This window comes from Capsicum annuum, chromosome 8 (assembly GCF_002878395.1).
Source record: "Capsicum annuum cultivar UCD-10X-F1 chromosome 8, UCD10Xv1.1, whole genome shotgun sequence".
NCBI classification, from domain to species: Eukaryota; Viridiplantae; Streptophyta; class Magnoliopsida; order Solanales; family Solanaceae; genus Capsicum; species Capsicum annuum.
The window spans coordinates 166880808-166900597 of NC_061118.1; the positions used below are offsets into that span (position 1 = coordinate 166880808).

Consider the following 19790-nt stretch of genomic DNA (forward strand, 5'->3'; position numbering starts at 1 on the left):
AACAATAAGTATACAATTCAAGAAAAAAAAAACAACAATAAATGTTGAAAAATAATGTAAATTGCATAAAATAGAATGTTATTTTATTAAAAAAAAAAGCTCGCTATTGATAGTGAAGATGATTTGTAGTGGTGGTTATGATGATGGTTTGATGTTATCAGATGGTATTGTGTTTATTATGAACGTGAATCTTGTGACAGTGATGATGATTGGTGTTGTGTTGACCGACGCAATAATTACAAATTGATAATGGTGATTGTATTTATAAGATGGTGAAATAAATTAATGTTAGTAGTTGACGGTAATGATGGTGACGAAATAATATATAGCTGAAAATTATGTGATAGCTAATAGTTGTATTAATGCAGATAGTAGAAGTGATTGTTAGTATGATTGATCATAATGGTAATAATATGGATAGTGATGGTGGAAATAAATGTAATGGTAATAATATTAATCAATAAATTTTTGGTAGCCCTTTATGGTTTTTTTATTTCCTCTTATTTGATACGTAGGAGATGAATAAGTAAAAGAATATTCCATGAATGAAACTATTTTGTTTCACTTTTATATGGAATAATAATGAGCTGTCAAATTTGTATAAATAATGAGATAAAATAATTATAATTAATTAATACTTTATTTTAAATATAAAATGAAATTAATTTTTTATTTTATTCTAAAATTATTACTCTTATTATTCCATATATCAATTGCCCCTCCATGTGTAATGATGCCGCCACACACCTTCTCCTTCCATTTTGTTTTTCTTTAATTTCCTTTTTGTTTGTATAGTATATTAGGATAAGATTTTTTATATTGATAGTTGATCGGAGTAGTTATTATTTTAAATTTAATTATTACATAATATATTAATTTTCTTGAGTTTGGGCTCGGACTTAGTATAAGCCTAATAAAACTAGTTTAGTATCATAGTTATCGGTAATAATAGTATTAAACTATGTAGAAGTCGGTGATGAAGTTGAAATAAATTTACCTCTGCTTTATTTATTGTCTTTGCGGGCCACACGATTCCGATATTTTGTGAATCTACCCTGGTTGGTTGTTCAATTTCTCTCCTCTTCCCAACGATAAAGCTTAATTCAAACCATGGCGGAGAACCCTAATTGCACTGTTTATGTCGGTATGTCCTTTTTTTTTTAATTTAAATTTTCCCTATGTGTAATATAGATTTTCATGAATGTTTTCTTCATACATCAGATCTAATGTCGTACCTTTGTTTTGCTTGATTTCTGGTTATGTTTTCCGATTGGTTTGACGATGAGATTAAAGCTCTGGGTTTTGGGAGACCTTTCTTTTGGGTGGGGGGTGGAGGGTTGTAAACTTTGAATATTTGGCTGACTTTTTGGTTATACCTTTGTAGTATTATTTTTTCCTTAGTTTTGGTAATTGAGGGGTGATTGCATATCCTTTTCGGAGATTTGTTCATTCTCCTCTACGGTTTCAAATTGATTGTATTTATACTGAAATTTAAGCTATGCGTGGAAGTATCCTCTAATGGCATAAACATTTATTTTTAAGGTGGTAGGCTTTTCAATGAATTGCTTGCTTGCAAGGCTTAAAAAAACTGAGTTCCAAATCTGAAAGAAAAAGAGAAGCTACTTCTTGCAAAACTTCCATTAAAAAAGAATGGTTTTTTCCCTTTCTAAACACAGTATTGCAGAAGCTGAAACGAATGTGCCTTACCTTTTTTGTTCCTTCATGCGGTTAAAATACAGTTACAATTTTACTATCCACCAAAAAGGGTGATGTAACTTGGGATGAATTGCATATAGATTTAGTTAATCTGTTGTTAGGATAGCTAGCTTTGTTGAGGTGTTTGAGACGGGAAGTGGAGTCCGTTTGCTTTTCCTATTGCTTGTTTGAATTATCTCTGCAACAGTACATTTAACGTACAGTGCTTCTTTGATAGATAGGATATGCAATTTGTGTTGTGCTGTGAATGAGTTGTATGAGATGCCATCTTCTGAGATGCGTTCAAATTTCTGTTTCTGATAGGAAATTTGGATGAGAGAGTATGCGATCGTGTACTCTATGACATTCTAATTCAAGCAGGGCGTGTTGTTGACTTGCACATTCCCCGTGACAAGGAAACTGATAAGCCTAAAGGTTTTGCCTTCGCTAAGTATGAGACGGAAGAGATTGCCGACTATGCTGTCAAGCTTTTCTCTGGTTTAGTTACACTCTACAATAGAACATTAAAATTTGCAGTAAGTCCTTGTTATCGTCCCTTAAGCTGGCTAAAATGGTCTGAATTGGTGATGGTCGTTTAATGAATATATGTGTTCCAAGTATTATTAGCTTCTGTAGTGCTTGCAAACCCAAGGTATGGGTTTACCTCCTCTATGTTCTCTAACAGAACAGAACCTCCGTTCAGATATTGGATGGTCTTGGCATTCTGTAGAGATCACCAGTGTGTATTGATTTTGGCTTATGAATCGAGGGATATGGTAGACATGCGGGCTGGCAGTTGGAACTTATGGTTTTGAGGAGGCAAAGTCTACAGAAGCGTTTTTGATTAGTTTGTAATGTTTACTGATGGATTAACTTTTCTAAACAGATTTCTGGGCAAGACAAGCCCTCTAATAACTTGCCAATGGCTACACCGCCGACATTAAATATTCGCTCTAGACCAAGGCCTTATCCTGTACCTTATAGTGATAAGGAAATTTCTCCAAATTCTGTGAGGTTGTCAACTTCATGCTGGTTTTCAGAGCACCAAACTAATTCCACACAAGGTGATGCATGCTCTTCTTAGTGAAGTCATTATCCAATGCTCTAGATCCCCCCTCCCTCTTCTTCCCCCTTTTTTTTTTTTTTAAAATTTCGTGACTTTGTTTTTGTCTGTTTCTTTGAGTTTTGACTTACATGTTGATAATTTTTTTCTCTATTCAGTTGCAGTTCCCCCTCCCCCTGGTGTTTCAGTAAACCAGTCTAATGGGTATGGATCGCCTTACAATGGATATAGATCACATTATGATGGCAACAATTATGATTATGATCGAAGAGTATTTGGGGCAGCTTTGGATAGTATAACACGCTCTAGGTTGGGCCGATATGATGCCCGTAACCCATCCAGTTATCCTTCTTATTGATTTTTGATTAGCTTTGGGTATCGAGGAAGCTCTGGCATGCCTTCTACTAAGTTATGTAGGTGTATTGGCGCACTTTGGGGAGTTTCTGCAAGGTGCATTAGATTTAGTCTTGTGTCTCTTTGTTGTTCATCGTTGTGATAGTTTGTCTTTGGTTATGTTTGCGATGTCTGTGCTCGTGGAACTATATGTTAATTGTTCTTTGATCCATCTCTATATAATATCTATTCTAGCAACCAGAATTGCATCTTTGTATTTGATTGTTTGGAAGGTGCAAATATTTGTATCTTGTTTCTGCTATCTTTTATCTGTCCGTCTTAACTTGGCTGCAGAGGCACCACCCACCCCAGGTCCCACCCACAAAGATCTGTTGTGATGTCCATATTCAGATTTTGAGTATTTGCAATACGTGCATTGCTTATTAAGTTGCAGATTAAAGTTGCTGGCTATCGGTGTGTGATATGACATTGTGAGCTTTGGTATAACCATATACTGATAATAAAATAGCTGTGCTTAAGAGAATTTCCTTTCAACAGATTATCTCCCGAGTTTAGGATTTTAAATAGGCTCATTAACGTATGTGATCAACCGAGTTTTTTCCCACTTAGATTGACTAAATATATTCTTGTCCAAAAAGCAACTGGGCACAGTAATGACTAAAGATAAAACTTCACTTGATTCCACCAATATAAGCAAAGAAATTTCGGGGTCGTTTGGTAGAGTCTATTGGAATGTTAATTACCATATGTATAATTATACACTTTATTGTGTATTGAGATGCGTCTCAAAATTCATGACATTAACCCCTCAAAATTTTTTTTGTATCCTTTTCAACATATATATTGAGGGTATTATGTGAAAAAAGTTTTTTTTTTTGTTTAAATTATGTAATTCATATTTTTTTTTTTACATCGAACCAAACACAACATAAGAAAAATACAAACATAATTAATACATCATATTTTATATTATTCTTATACACTCTATCAAATGATCCCTTAAAGATTATTTGCAGAAAGTCTAATCAAACACAATTTCGATTTCGACTTTAAAATTTTTAAATGAAAGGAATTATATTTGATTTTCACGACCAAATATGTTATTTTTGTTTAAAAAGCCCTTTTGCCTCAATATTCTACAGACGGCAAGAGTAAAAAAGGAAAATTGAAAAGAAAAAGGAATTCTATAAGCAAAGGGTATTCGCGCGTTCGGTTTGCGTTCCCTCCAAAACTTATCTCGGTCGTCCGTCAGGGCAAAAATATTCGCTTCACTGGCAACAGGTCTTCCCTAATTTCTACTATATTAACACATTTCCATCTTCTATTTCAGTTTCAGCAGTATATAAAATCGTTACACGTTTCGTCGAATTTTAGCTTTAAGTCGTGCAATCAGGACGTTTTATGTATTTGCGTTCTTACATGCATATTGATATCTGTGTTTGTTCATGGACCGATTGATTGATAATAAAGCGAATGAGTGAGTACTTGTGCTTATATATTTGATAATGATATGAAGCATGAATACATGTTGCTTGGAAGAATTTCTGTGTACGATGAGTGATCTATGAGATTGCGTAAATTGTTACGTTATGATTCATTCAGTACTATTATTTTCTATTGAGAGTTGTCCCAATCGACAAAGGTCCCTCTGGTGTCTGCCCACGCACTGGTTTTTATATACTCTAAACTACAATATGTTTGCCTGTACTAGTTATTGAACCTGTTAAGTTTAACAGTTCTAGGTTAATGATAAATGATGTATGATGAACGAACGGCGTTTTACTTATATTATTATGCCCGTTCTAGTGAATGACAATTTTTTAAAATTAATCTGAGTGTTTTCTCCCTATAAAGATCTCTCTTTTTAGAGATAGGGCTGTAAGAAATTTTTTGCTTAGTGCCTTTAATATGATGCCCTTAGCATCCAATCTACCTTCTAGGTGCTTCAGGTGTTTGATGCTAAAACAGATATGTTAAAATGGTTTAGAATGGCTGAATAATTTTTTAGTTACCACATAGATATTGATGCGAGATCTGCACGAGTAAATTTCAGGTATTTTTTAATTTCAAATCGATTTGTATCTTTCAGGGGAAGCCTTTCCTTGAATGCCCCTGGTTTTCAGGTTTCATATGAATTGTGTAATGCTCTAAGGAGGTAATGTTCCATAAAGCCAATATCAGAATGTGGTATAATGTGTCTGCAGCTTCTAGGATACCCTTAATGGGAACGTAATTCACTTTCTAGTTCACGGAATCAGTTGTAGTGCAATGTCAGGTCATATTTCCTTCACAGAACATCTCAATGATCAAGCATCTGTCTCTTCTAGAAGAACGACTCCTGGAAGTGTTTCTCAGATTCCGCCAGCCTTAACTAGCTCAGACAACAATGAGCCAGACATATTTCCTGAACTGCAAAATGCAAATCTTTGTACATTATAATATAAGCAGCACACACTACACTAAAATATTACTCCAAATTTGTACAAAGTTGATGCTTTTAATTTATTTTTAAATATATAAAATTGATACTTAGACACGAGGAGGATTGTTATCCAGTATATATGTGGTGTTAGAAACAATAACATCTGAGGACTTGGTATGAGTTTTCTGTATTAGTTACTTCCCGGAATGATCATTCAGAATTGACGATTCAAAGGTTGCAAATGTTTGACATTTTTGTCGACTCAAGCTAGTGAAAGCTCATGCTTGGACAGCTCCTTACTTTATTGACTTTTACGTGTAGTGCTTGAAGCCTCAACCTTGAGGATGGAACCTTTGAAGTTTTAAGCACAGGGCTTGGAATGCTGTAGCAAGATTGTCTCCACAAGAGGATTACATCAATTATGGTTTGCTATCTGTTTTCGAATTATGGGTCAGTCTATGAGTAATTGTTTTGTCTTCCTAGTCATTATGGAAACACATGACTTGGTTGATGGATCTACTTTTAGCTTTTCAAAGGCCCTATTTTTTTTAATAAGCATACACTTTGTATAATTTCTGGAGCAAGACGTCTGTCCTTCAATTATTGCAATGAATTTCCTAAACTTTATGCTATAAATTATTTAATTGCAGTAGTAGATCAACGATGGAAGGAGTTATGAGTGAACTTTTCATGAAATCTTTTGAGTACAGTCATTGGTTTTGACAAAAAAAATATTCTGATGTTAATACGAAATAATTCAAGAACCCATTCAGTCTGTTGAATTTGTCGTTTTGCTAAGCTGATAACAGCTGTAGCACACTCCACCGTGTGGCTGAAATATTGTTTCAAAATAAATAAGATCTTCATCCAAATAAATGTTCCAATCCTGATGTATCTTGACAGAAGCTTGATGTATACTAAGTACATGCTATTTAAGAGGATGTACCGAAACGGCATTGCTGTTAGATTAATCTGTAAAACTGAAACCTTCCAATCCTGCAAAACGTGGTCTTTTCGCGTTAGTCAATTTTGATGGAAATCATTGGCATCAATTCTTATCTTAGCTTCACAAAAATGTAAAGTAAATTTGGATTTAAAGAAGCAATGTCCTAACTACTAGTCGCAAGAGGCAAAAAGCGTTCTTCATATATATAATCTCCAAAAGAGTAGTCATTTGTTTTGCTTAATGCAATTAATTTTTTCTTTATTCTTATGTTGGCAATACTTTATGTGAATTAGGTGTATTCTCATTTCCTACATGGATTTGTTTCTTTGGTCAGAAAGCTTATTGATCTCTTATGTCTTTCATCCTCGCAATGTTTAAGAATCTGGTTCTCCTAATTCAGGAAAAAGGGCACTGGTTTGATTTCTTGAAAGGTCATGCTATGTTGACATGTATGCCTTCATCCTAGCATAAAGAAAGAGAGAGATGAAAATAACATCCAACATCATTGTATTGACATAATGCTTATGATGCCTTTACTTTCTTTTTCATTTAACTGATTTGTAGTTTTTGAGGTTCTATTGATATTGGTATTACCTTTTGTTTTTATTAGGTATTTATGTATATTCAGTTCAGAACCATCCAGATCTATCATTGAGGTGCATCACTATTGGAACGTTCCAGATTAAGAGTGTGTGGGCTCGAAAGCAAGGTAGTTATTTTCCCTAATGTCGTGACTTCCATTTTGCTACTTCCCCATAGCAATTGTTTCCATTATGTCCAGAAAAATCTCATGATTGTAGCCGACCAGACCATTATAGCTTCATGATCACATGATGGCTATTTTTGTAGTGACATGTCTAATGGGACCCGTCATCCTATGCCATAAGTGCTAATTTTCACTCTGGGAATTTCTCATTAGATCAAGACATTTCCTTTTCTGCAACCACTCAAGCAGCTGGGACAGTTGGATCTTCTCAGGCCCAGTGATGCTGACTCCCACATGAAGCAATATATGTCCTCCAATGCCGTGCACACAGAAAAGTTCCATTGAGCATCATTTCTTTTGACCGGTAATATTCCACTATGGTGGTACTTTGCCAACTTATATGAATCAGATCTTTTTCCGAACTGTCCATGCAAACTTAGTGTAAGATAAAGCACAGTGGAAGAAAAAAAAATCCATGAATGTGTCACCAATTTATTGAAACTATGTTTTTGTCATGTTAGGACATTTACTTGAGGACCTATGCTTTCTAGAAGTCTTTTAGCTCTCACAGATTTTTATGCCAGTATAATATATAGGGAACTTCTAGTATATTATTTTATTTTGAATAATGTTTGCCTGAGATGAATTTTAAATGGAGAAACATGTTAAGTGAGAATTCATATAACTAACTGCAGTCCGTTTGGGATTGAGGCATCGTTGTTGTTATAGTACAGAGCTAGTAATAATCTTGGAATACATTATGTCACAATTTAGCCAGAAAAGATTTTGCTTTCTTTGTTAGAAAATGTGATTGGCTTTACATACTAATAATTTATAGTACAATTCATCAAAGGGAACAAAAATAGAACTCAGCAAACAAAAAAGTTGCTGGGATGAGTTTCATCAGAAACAGGAAACCAAGTTCCGAAGTATTATCTGTAATTTTTTTTCTGCTGCTAGTATTAGTTTTTAATATCAGGAGGCATCTCGTTTTCTAGGGATCTGTTTGGCTTCTCGTTTCCTTCCAGAACCTAGATGGGAGTCCATGCCGAGGTATTGGGAATGGGCTGTACTGTACTGCTCCTTTGGAATCTTCGACTTCCCACCTGCAATAATTAATGCATGACTATAAATTTCCAATGAAGTTAGAACATAGATATAATTAGCGTGCTTCCAGTAGCTATATTTGAAATTTTAAAGAACCTCGTGGTATGACATAAATATAAGGGGAGGTGTGCTTCTAGTAAAAATCTTTTTACTAGATTTTTATTAGAAGTATGTGGTTGTGAGTTTGGTGGATGCATTGCTACAACACTTGAACACGAGCACATGACATCTGCTTGTAAAATAATTTTTAAAAAAATATACTGAGTTTGTACCCATTATTATAGACAAGTATTGATGCTATGTTAGTCCCCACCTGCTGGCTTAAACTTTGGGTCTGATTTTAATTATTTCTGTACTACTATTATTATTCTTGTTGTCATTAGTATGATATATGATGGGACTTTTTAAAAACATTCAAAATTGTGGTCTCAGAATAATACATTTATGAATCTAGAAGCAAATATGATGTCATTATCGTACCTAAATTTGGTGACCAAATGATGAATTAGTATCATCATCTCCAGTTTGGCAAGTTCATTTCCTGGACAAGCATGGGCACCATTGCCGAATGGCATATAGGTATTGGGTTTGGGAGCAACCTGCATCCACCCAACCACATAATTATTTTTGGAGTAAACAAATTTTTATATTTTAAAGTTCTAGACAGGTGAAGAGTTGAAAGAACTCTGCTAGTACTCGATTACCGCATACCTCAAATCTGGAAGCATCAAAATTTCGAGGGTCCGCAAAAAATTCTGGATTGTGATGAATGTTTCTAAATAGTGGCATCACCTTCCAACCTTTAGGAATCAAGTAACCTGCATTAAAGATATCCTTACCACTCATGTTGAACGAAGACAATGCCTTACAAGAGGATTGACGGTATAATCAACTATGGTATATACATTTCCCAATTGTATTGATCCCCTCGTGTCCAATGAGTCTGACATGTGATTTTGATTGACATTGTTCTCTATTGGAAAACCATTGTCTTTAACATTTCCATGGTATCCTTAAGGATATACGACTACAGGAATAATGTCACATCTTTATAACCACTAGTTGTATATTAAAGACATGTTTGGTATGTTGTATACATTTTCATGTCTGGTGAAACCCTCATTTAAATGACCGAAGGGAGTAGTTAATACTATGAATATTATACTAATTATTCACACCTACTAGTATAGGAGATGTAGTAATTGAGTCCCATGTGAAATATATAATCAGACTATTCTGAGTTTATATTTGGGCATCCATTTGTACTTTTATATCCAGGATTGAACATAAAATTGATAATAACTGCCTTACCATTGTATTCTACATCAACCACAGCTTCTCTAAAGGTGAAAGATATAATGCTAGACATCCTTAAGCTCTCTAATATGACCTGCAATTGAAGTTTTTCTAGCTGATGAGAGGGATTTTCTTGTCCTGAAGCTGTTAGTATAACTATAACTATTCTAAGAAGAAAAGATTACCCTGTAAGTTAGTGACATATTTCTTGTTTGAGCCCATGTCAACGGCTTCTTTCCTCCATTTGATATGTAAATTGTTTTTTGTTCTGCCTGCGCTTGAAAGTATTTTATTTTAAACCTGGGATTCTAGATCACTTGCCGGACTCACAATAAAAACATGCGAAAAGCACTAATAGAAATGGGAAATAAAAAGGGATTTACCTAATGAACACTGATACTGTAATTTTTTTCAACACTAGAGTGCATTTTAGCCTGTTGTAGTAGTCTAACTTATTCCACTTATTATGAATGATTACTGTTTTTATCTTTTTGGGTGATTTGGTAGTGTAAAAACTCTATTTCAGAAGTTTGACTGTTCAATATGAAGAAAAAAAACTAGCTAGGAACCAAAAGGAATCTACAGACAATACCTTAACAGCTTCTAAAAGTTTCTGGTCATCATAGAGGTACTTTAGAATCCATGTTAAAGCACTAGCTGTTGTGTCCTGGGCAGCAAAGAGTACTCCAATGACATTGTCAGCAATTTGATCTTCTGTTAAAGTCTTTCCTTTCACATCTTTGAAATTCAGCAGATGAATCAAGAGATCTTTCTCTACTGTTCTTTTTTCCTTCCTTTCACAGATTATTTCACGAAGAATCTCACTAAGCTTCCTCCTTGCCTTTTGTCAATAACAGAAAATTTCAGCATAAAGCTATGGAATAAGCAAATTATTCTCTGTAGGTTCGTATGGAGTGAATAAGAGAAACTTTACTTACCACCATAGCTTTGTTATAAGCAGTTCCGGGTAAGTTCGTAGGGAAAGAATTATAGCCCTTTTCTACAATGGAATAGTTCTTGTTTAGCTCCTTTTTGTACTTAGCATCCAGCTGACCAAATATAGCAAGAATGCCTACTTCAAAGGAGAACTGTAGCATGTCCATGAGATTCACGTGTTAAACTATTGATTATAATCTTTTGGTGAGCCCATTTAAAGATATAATTAAGTAATTAAAAGCATATATGCTCTTTAGAAGTTAAGTTTACAAATGAGCTGGTCTCACAATTCAATAAGTAGCTCGAGCTACTAGTAACAAACCTTCTTCATCACACGAAATGTATTGATGGTTTGGTTATTTTCTGCCCATGATTCCAAGGAAGAAATGGCCAAGGCCTCGATATCATCAACTATTTTACGAAGAGCTTCAGGAGATAACGAGCTTTGAACCAGCTTCCTTAGTCGAGAATGGTAGTTTCCTTGGTGAAAGAACAAAGCAGAAGGACCAATCAACCTCTCTTTGCTCTTGGGATATGTTGGTTTGAACAAGTGAGCGTAAGTTACCAGCACGAATCTAGCAGCTTCAGGACTAGCTAGCATAACACAAGGATATCCAAGAATATGTGTTTTGAAGATATCACCATACCTGCAAATAAACATTTGAAATAGAATGAGTACATGGTTAGTTCAGTATGTTAAACTGATGAATATTCCTTTCTTTGAATTAACTAGAGAACCTTTTTTGTTTGTTAGCAAAGAAGACACTTGGGTCCTGCGAGTACAGTTGGAGAGTTTCCCCTATGTACGACCAGCCCATTGAACCAGGAGGCAGCTTTGCTTTTTGTAAGTTTTTCCATTTTGGTTCCTTTGATGAAATATGATAGTATAAGATAAGAGCTATAAGAGAGAGAATGAAGTAAAGAATGAAACAAGAAATATACTCCATCTAAATGGAGAAGTTCAGTGTCGTACTTGCCCTTATATTATATTTATTTCTTTTGCTTAGATGGATTGTTTAACTAGTGAGAAGTGTTGAGAAAGAGTTGTCCCCATATATAGGAAGAAGGGGGGATAGATACTAAGATATATAGGGAAGAAGGTTTGCCAAATGTTGGGTAAGAGGGGTTATTACATTACTGCATCATGATATGCCATATAATAGATTCATACATATCCAAGGTAGAAGGAGAAATTGGACCACATTTAGCATATCAAATGTCATCTGATGAAGTGGACCTATTGTGTTGAAACAAGACAAAACTCACACCAATAGCTGAGTACTTTGTCTTCTTTAACTTATATTTTTGTGCTCCTCTTCTTTTTGAGGTAACTATTTTCGTTTTGTTCTCATAATTGTGCGCATGTGATCTTTTGCTTTTCTTTAATTTTGCTTTTTTGTCTGTGGATCATACTTTCAAGATAATACTAGAAGAAATGGTGTTTATGAAGGCTCACTTAACCGGTAGAAAATTCTCATTCAAATTAGTTATGTGCACTCCGCTTTGGTGGGAATACACTGGGCATGTTGTTGTATATTGGTTATGTGCACGTTGTGTGGGGGCGTGGAGCGATCAGAAACTGATCATGTTTAGTGAAATACAGAACATAAATATCTTACAGTATCCTAATCGAGTTCATAAAATAACACTCACACAACATGCCAATTGTGTGATAGGAGCACGGGGAGGGGAGGGTGGGGTGTATGTAGATCTTACCTTTGCCTCGTGTGAGGTAGAGAGGTTGTTATGATAGATCCCCTTAGCTCAACGAAAGCGTTTTCAAAAACAGATTTTGACAAATATGAGAAAAGCTATGATGAAAATACTGTAGAAAAGAAAAATATTATTGCAAGAATAGTAAAATATTATTGCAAGAATAGTAAAGATAACACATGTAAAAAAATAATAGTAGTAATACCATTGAAGAATAAGAGATAATAATGGAATAATACTAATGGTACCTCTAAGTAGAAGAGGGAGAAGGCAAGATGTTCGATGATAGAACCATGTTCTCTCACGGGAGAGAGAAATCACTCGACTACCCTACTAATGTATGTTCTATCCTAATCTTCGACCTCCATGCTTTTCCATCTAAGGTCATGTCCTTAGTGAATTGAAGCTGCGTCATGTCATGTCCAATTACCTCTCCCCAATTCTTCTTCAATCTAACTCTCATATATATATATATATATAAATAATGGTACCTCAATTCAAAAGTTCTCCTTTCAACTGAGAAATGAGCCTGTCCGTGGTCCATTAGAAACATAGAGCCAACGTAAACAACAAAAAGTCTTGATGACTTTTTCAAGTACATTCATATGCATATATACATATGAGAATATTTTCTGAACTATGCAATAACGTTTTCCATAATAGTACTCTTCCTCTTGAGTTATTATAGCACAGGACAGGTTTTTCTAATTTGCTTTATATGACATAAATGATGAGTGGATATGGTTTCTTTTTAGCTTCAAAAGCAATATCAGCAACTATGGAGCTTTGTTCCTCGATGATATAATCGTTAGTCGTCCTGATAGCATTTTTCTTCTGTATATCCTTTTAAATATTTCTGTTCAACAATTCAGTTATTATTTTTTCCAGTATAGGGAACTCGAAATAAACAATTAGTCGTACATTAAGAGATCGAGAAGAATTGATATTAATGCTGTTGTCCTACAAGTAGTTGATCTGTTTTGCTAGTTATATGAGATCTTCTGGTTGTATAGGGTGAGAAGTAGATCTTTTGTTTCAATGATATTCAAAAGATTCAATTTGTAAAATATAAATCGTGAAAATTAATACTATTTGATTACTGCTAATATATGGTCTAATATGTCAGTGGATTTTGTGTTATATATAGCTATACTTGTTACTCCCTCAGTCTATCTTTTCTAGTTCACTATACTAAAAATAGATGCTTAACAATAGTTGTCTAGTTTGAAAAACCAATATATAATTTACATATTTCAACCTGTTTTATCCTTGACGTTAAATACGATTCATCATTCAATACATTTTTCAAAGCATTAAATTTATTTTTGAAGGATGACATGGTAAAATTATTCATATCATTTATTATTTCTTAACTCGTGTGTCGAGTTAGTGGGGACGGAGGGGAGTAAGAGGAATCTTCTTCAGTATCTAATTGTAGAATCGCTCATTGTATTAGTGAACAGTGTATTAGTGAAAAGTGTGATGCCACGACTGTGATGCTTTATCCACCTCAGAGTTTTGATTTTAGATGGTTAGGCTATGATATTGATGTGTGAGGCTTCAGCAAAGAGAATATAAGTTTTCATTCTTATGGTGCACGAAAATGGAGCCCAACCAAATTATTGAAAAAATTTCTGGCTAAAAGTACTGCCCTTATTTAGCAGAGTAGCCATCACGACCATTTGTATCTTTCTTTTTTTTTATTTTTTATAATTATTGTTATATATTGGGTCAATTTGTGAGCATCTCCATTAATTTTCTTATCGCCATGCAGGTATCAAGTAACTTTGTCAAGACAAATAGAAAAAAGAAACAGTTTGATTTCTTTAGTATTTTTGCCTCTGTTGAAATTTGAAGGTAAAACTAGTTGAGTTGTGGTTCGTACCCACCTTGATTGATTATTAGACCACAACTATTTGCATCTTTTAGTCTGGCTTAAAAGAGGCTTTTTGTATCATTTTTACAAATCACTAGTGGCTAAATTTTTTCGACTACAATTGCTTTCCTTTCTTTATAGTATTTACTATCCTTTATACCTGCTATTTTGAGTGAATCCATCATGTTGCAGGACAAGTTAGTATTCATAGAATTAAGTACATGCCATAAGATTATGATAGTACAACATATTATTTGTTTATATATTTCTCTGTTTCTCTGCTTTAGAGGAAGAAATATTGACTATAATATGTAAACATATAAGTGCGTCTCTTGTGTGCATTAGTCCCCTAAGCTTTAGAGCAAATGCTGTATTTGTGTTGCGATTAATTAATTATTCCAGACCATCAACCAAACGACCCAAATAGTTCTCATAACAGACATAACTTAATAGTACAGTATTATTTCCTCACTATTCAAGTTTTCAACAATTGGCTCCACAAATTATGTGTCATCATGCATGACGTATGTATCTATACAATAAGTAAGTTTTCTTTGGTCAAAGGTTAAAATCCAAATTATTTCTATCGTGCATTTTCCAAATTAAGCTTCCCCCAGGGGTTCAGAAGAAGGAAAAAGGTGATCGAAATGGGACCTGACCTAGTTGGCAAATTAAAGTGATCGTCAATTCAATAGTAAAGAGTGAAATTTATAGAGCAAGATTTTGTGAATCATTCTCTTAGACCATGCTGTATATAGAATCTAATCTTCGAAATGAGCAAAAGAATAAGGTCCAACAAATTAAAGATTGCAAAGAGACGCTGCAACACGGCACGGCATGATAGGGATTCTTCTATCTTTAAAGAGTACTACTAATCTTGAGATAGGGACAACAATGACTCAAAACCAAATCTAGATGATTTCAACTTCCAAAGTTTTTACAGTTTACTTATTGTATTGTTGAAATTATGAGTTATAAATTTAAAATTTATGTAGTATATTGTATCGAAAATTAAAATTCACACGTGGCAATATTTATTGTCTCATAATTACCATTGTTGAGATATAGGGTTGGATTTTCGTTGAATTCAATGAATTTGTGGAAAGATACTTGTCATCCAACATATCTCTCCCATATATATCCTTCTTGAAATGAGCTCCCACTTCCTACTAGATTTGGGACCAGGGGAAGAAGCTACTGTACAACTACTACTACTAATAAGAGTTAACGGTAAAAATACACCTAAATTATTTCCTTTTCGCAAATTTCATATCTCAATTATCTATTGTTCTATTTATTAACTTAACTTTCATTTTTTTTAAGCGAATTTTATACTTCAACTATCAATTCCTTTTTTTATTAAAACACTCTCAATGCTAATAAGTTGGCCTACAAACGTCTGTTATCTATTGAAACAAACATTTGCTCAACTTAGCATTGGGATATGTTTTAATACAAAAGAAGTGATGATTTAGATAGGGAACAATATATAGCTGAGGTCAATATGAAACTCGAAAAAAATAGTTTGGATATATTTGACCATTAACTCATAATTAAACTTCCAGAGACTGTTCTTTTCCCCGTATAACAGACAACTAGACTAACTTCTCCCTTCTAGAAGAGGCAAAGTTAATGAGATGAAAAGTTACACTAACGTTAAGGTCCCACAGATTAATATTAGTTTAATGTGACAATATTCTTTTCATGACTATAATTATTGTGATCGATCATACCCGAAACTAAACTCCACGTATTGATTAGCAATATGTTATGTTAATTAAACAATGACAATACACCAAACTAATCATTAATGATCTCATGAATGTATGTACTATAAAGTCTTATCCGAATCTTCTAACTTCTCCAACTATAAATTTTGTGGTTTATAAGAACTCCTTTTCCTCATGGTGAGGTAGAAGTAAATATATACTCTTTCCGTTTCTAAATAAGTGATTCTTTGATCATTATGTTCCTAATTAAGTGACGTTTTAGATAATCAAGAAGAGAATAATGATGTCCTTTCAATTTTACTTTCTTTAAATAAAGAGATTATTCAAAATATTTATTAAAGATATATTAATAAAAATTTTCTTACTTTTAAATTCTAGGAATAAGTAGTTTCATAAAGGCGAGAATCACTTGTTAGGAACCGAAGGAACAGTAAGAGAAGTGTACGACTTGGTTTTTCTTTCACTAAATATGCCATAACATTTTCCCACTTGTTTTAATTTCATTTGTCATCTAGAAAGGTGGTGGTGGTGCATTTGCATATTATCTTTTACTAATTGTATTGAACAGATAGATAATGAAATGTGGATAAGCATGTTGAAAATAGTGCATATTACTATATGGTTTTTGCAGGTCTAGGATTTATAAGATCCACATGGGATTTTACTGAATCTGCAAAAATATTATATTCTTATTAGACACTAAAGTCAAACCACTTTATCTGCAATGCATGGCATCAAAGTGTTACAGCACAAATGGATACTAATCGATGGTAACACCTGCATATATTGTCCCTCTCAAGCTGATTCTTAAATATCCTAATGATGAATTGATGATGTATGTATCCCCAAATTACAGGAAGTCAAAAACAGTTCTAAGTTATATGTACATTACGTACATATATAGTTAAGTATCTACATATTTTCTTTTTTTTTTTTTCCATTTGCATGTGTTAAGTATGACCTTCGCGTTCTACCCAAGTCAGGACCAAACTCTTTTGGCTACAATAGGTGAAAAGACTTGATGGTGGAAATATCTTTTCTATCGACGATGCATAGAGATAAAACTTAAAATAGAAAAGAAATTGAACGATAGGGATTTAATGTATTAAACGGAGGGAAGGGAAAAATCTTACTTCCTACTAGATGTATTATTGCAACAAGTTCACATACCATATTTTTGGTAATATTAGTAAATGCTATTTGAACCACTTTTTTTTTTTTTTCCGATCCATAGATACCAACATTTCGTTAGGACCAGTAGTAACAGGTAAAATTGTTGTCATGTGATCAACAGGTGCACTGGGTTGCCCTTTAGATGCCAACATTTCTTCAGGATTTAAAATCATATCATCTCAAGTGTTTTATCGGCAGTATCAAAAATTTATCCTTTTGGGTTATAATTACCAGTAGTGTTTGATTAATTTACAATATATAAATATTCTTGGAATGATATTATGGTTTCTCCGTTTACATGTTTAAAGGTTTCTGAAAAATAATCTACGTGTTTAAAAACTATTCATGTGGAGTTTTAGAATAAAGGGTTTTTTTAAAAAAAATTGGAAGGTTGAATGTGGAGGAGGGAGGAGATGCCCAAGAAAGATGGCGAATATCTTGTAAAGTATATGTGCCAAATTTAGCCAAACTAGGTCACCAACTCTTTTTTTGATTCCCAATTTGGAATTTACCCCCTGATAGAGAACCATCCTACAGTACATCCTCCACTTCCATTTTTTTTGCACAATTATTGACATTCCCCCCACCCCCATCCCTACCCACCCCACCAAAAAAAGAAAGAAAAGTGAATTCACTCAATTTGAATACCCCAAGCACTGTCCCATATATTTTTATTCCTAAATCAGTAATGGGAGACTTCTCTTGTTTCTACTTTCATTTAAAGGGGCATATATATATCTTGAATTATAGGATTTTAAATTGCTTATGACTCATTAAAGAAAAAAGATAGTAGTACTTTATTTATATCAAAGGCGCTTTCATTCACAAAATTCAAAGTTAGGTGCCTGCATGCAAGGATATTAGTCATTCTACCGTACATGAGCGCTTTCGTTCTCGAAAGGCACAATGCATAAACATACTTTTCAACTTGACCTCAAATCACGTTTATGACCTTTAATTTTGGGTGTGCACAAGTAGATACTTACACTTATATAAAGTCAAACAAATAGGCATCACGTCCTATGTGACATAATATATGTAGGACGCCATGTAGAATAAGAATTGACTACGTAGAACGCCACATACATAGGGCATATGTGTTACTTGTTCAGGTTTATACAAGTTTAAGTGCTTACTTGTGTATACCAAATATTGGAGATCATATATGTAATTTGAGATTAAGTTAAAGCGCATGTTTATGTATTGTACCTTCACAAAATTCAAAGTTATATCTGAGTCAACAAGGAAAAGGAGTCAACACTTGTTCTACAATTTAAAAAATTAATATAACAAAAGACACATGTTCAAGTTTTCCAAATTCAAAGGTCTCTCAAATTTATCAGGTTTAATATACGATAGGTTAATTTTACAAATAATCATCCAACTTTCATCTTTTTTTTTTTTTTTTTTTTTTTTGTCATAGGCATCTAAATACTTTTTTTTGAAAGAAAAATAACTCAACTATTCAATTTGATTCGCCATTGCCCTCAGTTAACCAATTGATCTACTAAAGCTCCATAAGATTATTTCTTGGCTCATATTTGCCCCATAAATAAACAACCCCAATATTAGATAAAATTTAGATGACATTATATTCTTCAATTGGTACTTATATAACACATATTTGAATTTAAAATACCCAACCATTTAAACCCCATTTGACCTCTATATAAATTGGCTTAAATGAATAGTTAAGTGAACTAGAACAGAAACATTATGGAATCTTTGATCGGATAATCTTCCTGAAATAGAGCTAACGACCGCGTTTTAAATACTCTATTAGTTAAAAATAGTATAGTGTTCAAGCATTGTATTCATTAAAATAATACAGTACAGTATGATACAATATACTGCATTGTGAAACAAAACATAACAACCATCCAAACAGAGTGTAATTTGACCCAATAATAACCATCAAGGCCTAAAGATGATGCACTTTTACACTGGAATTGAAGAATGGTATGGAGGAACAAGTTGGAGCTACTTGGAATCATAGGTTCAACTGAATTAATTCTTTGGCTCAATATATATAGTGTCTAAACTATAAACTAAAATTGTTCAAATACATTATAAGATCAAAAGTCACTTTGAAATTAAAATAGTTGATTCGGATTTCTTTTTTTTTTTTTTATTCTGGTTCAAATTGGTAAGAATGACTGGAAGGTTCCACACATTTTGCTGATTTTCTTTACTAGTTATGTCTACATCAGCTCATTGAATAATTTGATATGACCCTTTTTTTTGTTACTTAGTAGTATTTAGTTTTTATTTAGATCTTCCTTCAGCCAATCATCAATTTTCTTTCTTATTTTTCATAACACCTGAGTTGGGCCAGAAAATATGGTATGTGGACTCCATCATAGAGATTTTTTTTCCAAAAGAAAAAAAAATAAAATCAAAATACATCCTCCTTATTTTTGTCAAATGATAAATAAATGGCATTGTCTTTGCCAACAGCTGACTATGGTTCACTGAAAAATATGGTATTATTGGGTAATGGCCCAAAATATAAGGCCCAGTCATTCAACTGTTGAAATAATGTTGTGACCATTTTTTGACCTCGTCGAAAAAATGCTATATTATCAATATTTACGTACTACTTATTTAAGTATAAAATACCATAAATTAAATTGATGATTAACTGGTCAACTGGGAAGAGGCTTATTTTCTGATGCTAAGCTTTTACCCTTGGGTTAGCTTAGTGAGCTTCTTACAAATAGTTATACCATTCTCAGGCTTAGAAATAAAGGTCGAAAGATAAGGCCAAAATGAA

The 19790-nt window shown here is 33.5% G+C and overlaps 2 protein-coding genes and 1 long non-coding RNA gene across 6 annotated transcripts; 2 read left to right on the forward strand and 1 right to left on the reverse strand.

Annotated features, from left to right (window-relative positions):
* Window positions 1-686: 686 nt before the first annotated feature.
* LOC107840292 (splicing factor 3B subunit 4) lies at window positions 687-3349 on the forward strand. Of its 2 annotated transcripts, none has more exons than XM_016684115.2 (4): window positions 687-1144; window positions 2020-2231; window positions 2582-2759; window positions 2917-3349. In XM_016684115.2, the coding sequence occupies exons 1-4, from the start codon at window positions 1111-1113 to the stop codon at window positions 3114-3116; spliced, it is 624 nt and encodes a 207-aa protein (XP_016539601.1). In that variant the 5' UTR covers window positions 687-1110; the 3' UTR covers window positions 3117-3349. The 2 variants fall into 2 exon arrangements, with proteins under 2 accessions (XP_016539601.1, XP_047251037.1); XM_047395081.1 differs by having other exon boundaries at window positions 744-1144; window positions 2923-3349.
* A 701-nt stretch (window positions 3350-4050) lies between these two features.
* On the forward strand, window positions 4051-7805 carry LOC107840294. 3 transcript variants are annotated; one of them, XR_007043759.1, is made up of 4 exons: window positions 4051-4393; window positions 5856-5984; window positions 7091-7189; window positions 7262-7805. It is a non-coding gene; the product is annotated as an uncharacterized LOC107840294 (long non-coding RNA). The 3 variants fall into 3 exon arrangements; XR_001665218.2 differs by having other exon boundaries at window positions 7330-7805; XR_007043758.1 differs by having other exon boundaries at window positions 7400-7805.
* A 150-nt stretch (window positions 7806-7955) lies between these two features.
* On the reverse strand, window positions 7956-11906 carry LOC107840293 (abscisic acid 8'-hydroxylase 4). Its single transcript, XM_047395082.1, has 9 exons — window positions 11264-11906; window positions 10848-11172; window positions 10528-10677; window positions 10182-10430; window positions 9775-9861; window positions 9605-9683; window positions 9005-9111; window positions 8774-8892; window positions 7956-8292 (listed from the first exon to the last, which is right to left on the reverse strand). The coding sequence occupies exons 1-9, from the start codon at window positions 11470-11472 to the stop codon at window positions 8181-8183; spliced, it is 1437 nt and encodes a 478-aa protein (XP_047251038.1). The 5' UTR covers window positions 11473-11906; the 3' UTR covers window positions 7956-8180.
* Window positions 11907-19790: the final 7884 nt, after the last annotated feature.